The 7,384-nt window shown below is 38.4% G+C and overlaps 1 protein-coding gene across 4 annotated transcripts in view; it reads left to right on the top strand.

Annotated features, from left to right (window-relative positions):
• The window catches only part of RASGRP3 (RAS guanyl releasing protein 3), a 124,816-nt gene that overhangs the window by 54,793 nt on the left and 62,639 nt on the right, over nt 1–7,384 (top strand). For all 4 annotated transcript variants that reach the window (XM_019527297.1, XM_019527299.1, XM_019527295.1 and 1 more), the window contains exons 2-5: nt 1,257–1,448; nt 3,701–3,803; nt 4,333–4,395; nt 4,734–4,865. In XM_019527297.1, the coding sequence (XP_019382842.1) occupies nt 1,379–1,448; nt 3,701–3,803; nt 4,333–4,395; nt 4,734–4,865 (368 nt within the window). In that variant the 5' untranslated portion in view covers nt 1,257–1,378. The remainder of the gene's footprint in view (nt 1–1,256; nt 1,449–3,700; nt 3,804–4,332; nt 4,396–4,733; nt 4,866–7,384) is intronic.

Genomic DNA, 7,384 nt, shown 5'->3' with positions numbered 1-7,384 from the left:
TTAGCTGGACTTCATGGAAAATCTGCAGATAAAAATAAAGAAAAGGAAATAGCACATGGTGACATTAGCTATTAGGCCTGTGTGAATTGGGAAGTATTTGATTCAGATTAGGCCAATTCAGATGACAGTGATTCAGTTTGGAGATTTATATCACTGTCCCAAATCGGTTTGGACAAATTGGCTTCCGAAGATTTGGCACTGATTCAGAGAGATTTGGTGATTCAGCCCTAGACTATAATAGGGAAATCACTGAAATACCTATACATTTGTCATTTTTTGGCAAATTTAAATGAAAACAGCCAAGATGGTAGCCCCTTCTGAGGGCTGCCAGGTTTCAAGGAGATAGGTACAAGGGTTTCTGGGAAACTGCACCTCAAGGTGCAGACAAGCAAAATTCATGATGTGTGACTTTTTGTATGTGTTAAGGCACAGCAGTGTGAAAACAGCAGGCATGGTAGCCCCTTCTGAGGCCATGAAGCCTTCCAGGTTTCAAGGAGATAGGTACAAGGGTTTCTGGGAAACTGCGCCTCAAGCAGACAGAGGCTTATATGCTGTTTCTTTGTCCCTCCCCCAGAGCACTGTGATTGGAGGGGACTCAGGGAAAGATCACAGTCACTGGCCAGCTACAAATATCAATCTTTCCTCCCCACTCCCCCTCCTTCTTCTCAGTTTCTGTTCCCCTGAAAGACTGCCTTCTGAATCTCTGAATTTTCAAAACTTTTCCAAATCGATTCAAAGACTCCAAATCAGTTCAGAGGGTTTGTTTGGTCTCCCAATTCAATTTGGATTCAGCGATTCAGCCTCTGAATTGGGTCGAATCTTCTCTGATTCAAATTGGCGACCAAAGCTTCACACACCCCTATTAACTATTGCTATTTCTCCTCTTTGGTAACACTGATTAACAAGTAATTAACACTAAAAAAAACCAGAAAAGTGCTTGCTTTTCAAATCCCTTCCTTTCCTACCTTTCTGTTTGGCTACTTTCTTGGAGCAAGGAATATGTACAGTAATGGCTCCTGCAAGACTGGTTTGTGTTTTCTGACATCTCTATGGATTTATTTTGGACTAGCGAACAAATAATTAAACACTTTATTAGAAGTTAGCATGGACTGAAAATGTATGTTCTTTATGTTGTGTATGCGTGGGGGGAAAAATCAGTTTACAAAAGGATGTGCTGAACTGTAAATAGTCCATCCTGATAATGCTTCTGGACAGTCCTCTTATGATAATTTCCTTTTCTTTATTTTTATCTGCAGATTTTCCATGAAGTCCAGCTAAGAATGCAACCAACCATAAAGAGATAAGGCCTGTTTCGCTGTAGAAATATTCTTCTGTGTGGTGAAAATGGCTCTAATTTTTTGACAACGACTAAAGGAAAATGGGGTCAAATACACTTGGGAAAGCTGCAACATTAGATGATCTTTTGAACACTTGTATTGAAATGTCTGGTATGAGCCTGTTAATTTGTTTCGCTCCTTGCTGTTTTTGAAATGCATCTTCTCTTATAACTTTGCTTCTTCTACCACCTTGTTCAGTCTGTGCTTCCTTTGGCAAACAAGTATCTGTTCTTTGACATTGTCCATACTTGGTTCTAGCCCAAAGGGAAACATTAATTGAAAAGGCTGAAGGAAATATTTTTATCTTTTTGTGTGTCAGGAAGAAACAGCCCCTCTTCTGATACGGTGGGCTCAAACACTACTTGTTTTTAATCAAAAACATTACACAATAAATACGGTAATTTTCTTTCAATGCAAGGTGGATGGATATAATGATTTTGAAAATCAGTATTAAGATTAGATAACTGTACCATTTAATTACTGGTATTTAAAGACTTCTCTGTGATTTCTTATAAAAGTATGGATTTATTTCTCCATGTGTTGATTTTGTTTTGCATTGTTGTGACATGGGTCTTTTAGACCTAATTCTGGAAGATTTTCATATGTGTCATGTAGTAATTGGTAGTAATATGATTTTAGGCTCTCATTTTAATGAACCATTGCCTATAGAAACTGTTTCCATTTATGAGACTCTAGGGTCAATAATATAGTACTTTATGTGTGCCTTTATGAATTGCTATAAATAGAAATGACTTTTACTCTTTTGAAAACAGAAATCACTGATCATGAAACTCAGGTTGGGAGAGGTCATAAACTTCCCAATTTGTAGTTTTATTAAGGAAAATAAATCCTCCTGCTGTATTCTGTGGACTCTGACATGCCTTTTAAAGTGGAAAGGGGAGTTAAAATAGGCCTTGATTCATGAAAGCACCCAAACATGGGCCGAAGTCCCATTGACGTCAATTGGATTCAAGCAGGTGCTTAAGTGCTTTGAATTAGGATCTTAATTAAACTGAGGCATCTGACTTTTAAAGATCATGACAGCCCTCAGTTTGAATGAGATTATAATATGACTTTGGTTTTGAAGAGAGTAATAAATGCCTAAACACTGATGGACATGACATAAATAATAAAGGACTGAATCCTGCAGCTGAATTCAGATAGACATGCCACTGTGTCCAAACCATATCTAGTGTGTGAATCTGGCTCTAAAACAATGATCCCACATAGGACATAGACAGCAGAGTCTGGGCACATCTTATATGTTCAGAATACCACTCTTCCCAACCACCTATACACATTCTTTGTTTACTGAAGTCCACTGTACATGGGCTTCCTCTCTTCGTCTCTTTTCTTTCTGATTTACTCTGTCTCATTTACATTTACTCTCTCTGCTACTTCTCTGTAGGCATATCTACATGTGCATTAATGCCTATATGTATGGCTCATTAAGTTTAGTACTTGTAATAACAGGTACACTAATTTAATGCGCCATAATCAGCACTACTGCACAGTAGCATCAGCATGCGTCTTTTAGGTGATGCTAATGTGCAGTAAACTAATTCTACTGTGCCTTAACACATTAGCATGGCTTTTGCCATGGTGTGCTAAGGCACAGTAGAATTAGTCTATTGCCTTTCTAGTGTCTCACGTATACATGCCCAGCAACAGCCACATTCTTACATTCTTGAATGTGATAGTTGGTCATCGTGACAGTTGTTTTCAATAAATGACAAAACTGAATTTTCTGATGGTCATTTTAAAATTGGATAAATCCATTGACCTTCTAAGTACTTATGTGTTTCATTAATCTAGAATTCTGATTTACATAAGCACATAATTGGTCACTGTGATCAGTTGGTATCAATGTTCATTTTTTGTTAAAAATTTATGGCTTTTATAAAATCATGCTAAGTAGATTTGAAGGAAGACACTTCTCTCTTGAATCAGCAGAATCACCATTGTGCACCTCATAAGAAATATTTATTTTGGAGGGTGGGATATATTTGGAGGCTTTTTGGAGAGTGGGACTATACCTTTTTTCTTTTGGGGAAAGGGGGGCAGTTCATTTGTATTCCATTTTACACTCTGCTTTTATAATTGTCGGCATGCTACAGCCATTGCCATTTGTTAACTTTAACTGCTAGAAAAGCATTCTTTGTTTGAGTTTATGCTTACTACTCAGTTGATATACTTTGTGAGAATATTTTAATGCACAATACTTTGAATATAATTTCATTTTTAATATTAATATATATGACTGCCCTTAAGGGAGGTAATGGATCATGAATATCTGAAAGTTGTTAGGTTTCAGTATTAGAATATTGAAGGCCAGTTGTTTTGAAAGTGTCTCTGTTTTGCAGATGACAAAGGAGGTCTGGGCATCACTCATTTGCCAAGAACATTCCTTCTAATGCACCGATGGTATCTGTCTTCCACAGAACTGGCAGGCAAACTTCTCTCCATATATCCTTCAAAGAGCCACAAAACTTTCTGTTAGTACTTTGGAAGCCAAGTGTGTCTCTAATATCATGTACAAACTATTTATTAAATAGTGATAGTGTCATCAGAATATGCAGTTCTCCAGTGACTGAGGGCCTACTCCTATGCCCATTGAAATCAATGGGAGCTTGGCATCTAAGCACCTAAATGTCATTTGTGCATTTTGAAAATCTCCCCTGCATCTGGAAATTTCTGTTAATTTCCTTGGTTAGTCAGTTTTTCCGGAAAACAATTTGCCCAGAAAAAACAGAGTGTATTGGGTGCATGATTTTCCTAGAGCAGAAGGTGCCATGTAGGAAATGGTATCTATGTGGCCTAAAGACATACTTGTTTTTTTACTAACTGTTATCTCTTTTTTTTAAGTTTAGCACATAACTATTTGGTTGAACAAGTGCTCAGGAAGTGTACTCCATCTCTTTCAACAGACCAGTCAACTACAGAGTAAATGGTGCTGAAACCATAAATATGATTTTTTTTTCCTTAACTAGTCCACCTATAGAGATGCCAGTGGGGAAAATTGCGATGAATTCCGTTTAAAAATCTGCTATTTCATGAGGTAAAATTGTAGTTCTATGAATACTGTCAATTCTTATCCATTTTATAAGAGCTTTTTAAACCAGTCAACCTCTATTGATGCTTTTGCCTGGATGGTGGTGGGGCAAGGGATGCAATACTGTTTTAAACATAAATGTTCATCTGGAGTTATTCAGCCTTTTGAAACTTTCACTGCATCAAGCATGAACACTTTCTAAAAACTCATGCCACTGTTTGGTTTGTATTTCATTCTTTGAAGTATAACACTCAGATTAGTTTGGCACTGCATCAGAAGTGCATCTATGCAGTCCCAGAATGTTGTGCCTGGATCTTTGACTAATCTTTCTCTCATGATTTCAGATACTGGATTTTGGAATTTCCTGCAGAATTTAACTTGGATCTTGGTTTAATCCGTCTGACTGAGGAATTCCGGGAAGTAGCCACCCAGCTTGGTTATGAGGCTCATATCCACCTTATTGACATCTCTAGCATGTAAGGCTATACTCTCTCAAGTGCTTAAGCACCTTTCCTTTTGTGTTTTGTAATGCCAGAGTTCTGCGAAGGAAGTGTTCAGATTGAGGATCTCATTTGGGCTTCAGGGTGCCTATGCAAATACTTGGGGATGGGGGCATGTTTTAATTAAAGTGGTTCCAGGATAGACACTCTCATTAAGATGCCACAGTGTGATATCTATTAAGCCCCCATGCATTTAGAAAGGGCTGTGGGATACTCTAACTAAAGCTCATTTGACAAGTTTTAGTTAAAGCGCTCCAGGGGCCATTTTTAAACCCATGGGACCTTATACACATGATGCTGCGGCAATGCTAGAGTGTTCTAATTAGAATGCAGAGCAGACTTAATTAGAATGGATCAGAGTATGCGTATAGACACCCAAAATGAGTTAGTGGAGAACACCAGCAAGCAATTTCCAAAAAAGTGGTATTCAGTCCAAAATTTGAAATCACATTTATGATTATAAAGATAGACCTGTATGATTCTTAAGGAAGAAGAATCCTCTCCTTACTGCATTTTTATATAAATCTGAAAGGAATAAATTATGTCCCTGGACATGTGTGTTGCAAAGTCAATGCTGGTAAGAAAAAAACACTGCTTTACTATTGCTAGAAAGCATTGATCTCTTCACAGGGAATGAGTGAACATTGCACCAGTCATCCCACAGGGCATGGTTAAACAGAGTATGTTTATTATGTATGTTGCAAGTATCACATTTAACAGGGAACCTTAAGATTTTTCAGATTCCTTGTCTACCTTCCAAAAATCTCTGACAATTCAGTTCCTACTCCAAATATGATTATTTCACAGTGTTTGATGCATCTTTGTAGTATTTTCCTAACTGTATAATATCTGGAGTGCTCAGTTTTAGCCATACTTTTATTAGAAATATAAATGATAAGGCCTCACGTTGGAATCTTATACCTTTGAATTTCTAATGTCAGCAAATAAGTCATATTAGCTATTTCGTTAGTCCATCTGCTTATCAGGTTTCCTTTAGACTACAGAAGACACTTACTGGTGTTTTCTAATGTAAAGAAAAACACAATGGAAAGAACCTTTTATGTCAGGGAAGATTGTAAGACATTTTTGCAGGAAAGATTACAATGAAATGGCATGAGTGTTGGGTCTTAAAGTTAATATTTTAAATAATATTTTGAATTCTATAGCTAAAGGTACATTTCTCAGTGTGCTTACAGCTAGAAGAATTATTACTAACAAATGGTTAATTTAACCAAAGCATTTTGTTTTAACCCTCCCACCATACTTTTATGTCAGTTTGTTGCAAATTTCTTATTTGAAATCTGATTAGTTTTAAATGGATTCTTAGGGCACATGGCATATGTGCGTACTGTGCAGTTGTGGGTTTAGCTTTAGAAGTCCTATCTGTGTTCATGTTATGTTATGTTATGTTATGTTATGTTATGTTGATCCCCACATAACTATTTTTTTTAGTATGGGTGACTGAATCAAAGTCCTAGATCCAAAACCTAGGAATGTTGGAAATTAAACTCCAGATAGTGTGGCTTGTGCTTACTACTATAAATATTTTAGCCTAAGACAGTAATTCTCAGTCAGGGTATTATACACCCAAGGGTGTCCTAAGATTCTTTTAAGGGTGCTGCACAATTTTTGCAATGTTAGGAATGGAAGTTCCTACCCCAAGGGCAGGCAATTATTTCAGGCGGACAGCCACTTACCAAGTTTTGGCAAGCTGTTGAGGGCCGCTAGGGTAGCCCCACCCCTTGACAGCTGCTCCTCCCCCTGCTCACCATCTTGGGACTGGAAGTCCCACCCCCTAACCCCTGACCTTTGCCACCAGAAATCCCTCGCCTTCCCCCTGAAAATACTCCATTCCACAAGGAGGTTTGCCACCTCAGAACCAGAAAAATACCAAATTATATTCTAAAAATCAAACATCTACTACAAGATGCATTAATTTGATTTCAAAAAAATATTTTTGTCCTGATTTACATGTGTTTGCGTAGTGCAGCATTTCCCAACCGGTGTGCCGTCAGACATGAACAGGTGTGCCACGGAATTTTTGAAGTCACACAAATAAATTAAACATTTTATATATTTAAAGGGCCTAGTCTGTCTGTCTGTAATGCTCTTGGGGGGCATGGCTCCCAGCAAGGAGTGGCTCCAGCCAGTGCCATGCGCCACCCCTCCACCTGCTCCGTGGAACGGCAGCAGCATAGGGCAGTGGGTGGTGGCAGCGATGGCCATATTACCTGTTGGGGGCAGGGGGAGGGAGTGGTATGCCACAATTTTTTAAAATTTATGTAAGTGTCCTGTGGGATGGAAAAGGTTGGGAAACACTGGTGTAGTGTACATAGAGGTGATTGTATAAGAGCTTAAAATGAAGTCTTACTCTTGTATATTGTGGGGAGATGTGGGAAGTATGGGTGGGTGGGTATAGGTTGGTGGGGGGCTGTGGGTATGTGTGGTGTGGGTGTGTGGGGGGGTAGATGTGGGGGTATAGATTTGGTGTAGGG

Source organism: Gavialis gangeticus, unplaced genomic scaffold (assembly GCF_001723915.1).
Source record: "Gavialis gangeticus isolate Ggan-Ray unplaced genomic scaffold, GavGan_comp1, whole genome shotgun sequence".
Taxonomy (NCBI): domain Eukaryota; kingdom Metazoa; phylum Chordata; order Crocodylia; family Gavialidae; genus Gavialis; species Gavialis gangeticus.
Note: the sequence above shows the minus strand (reverse complement) of the source record. Positions and strands in the feature narration are given on the sequence as shown.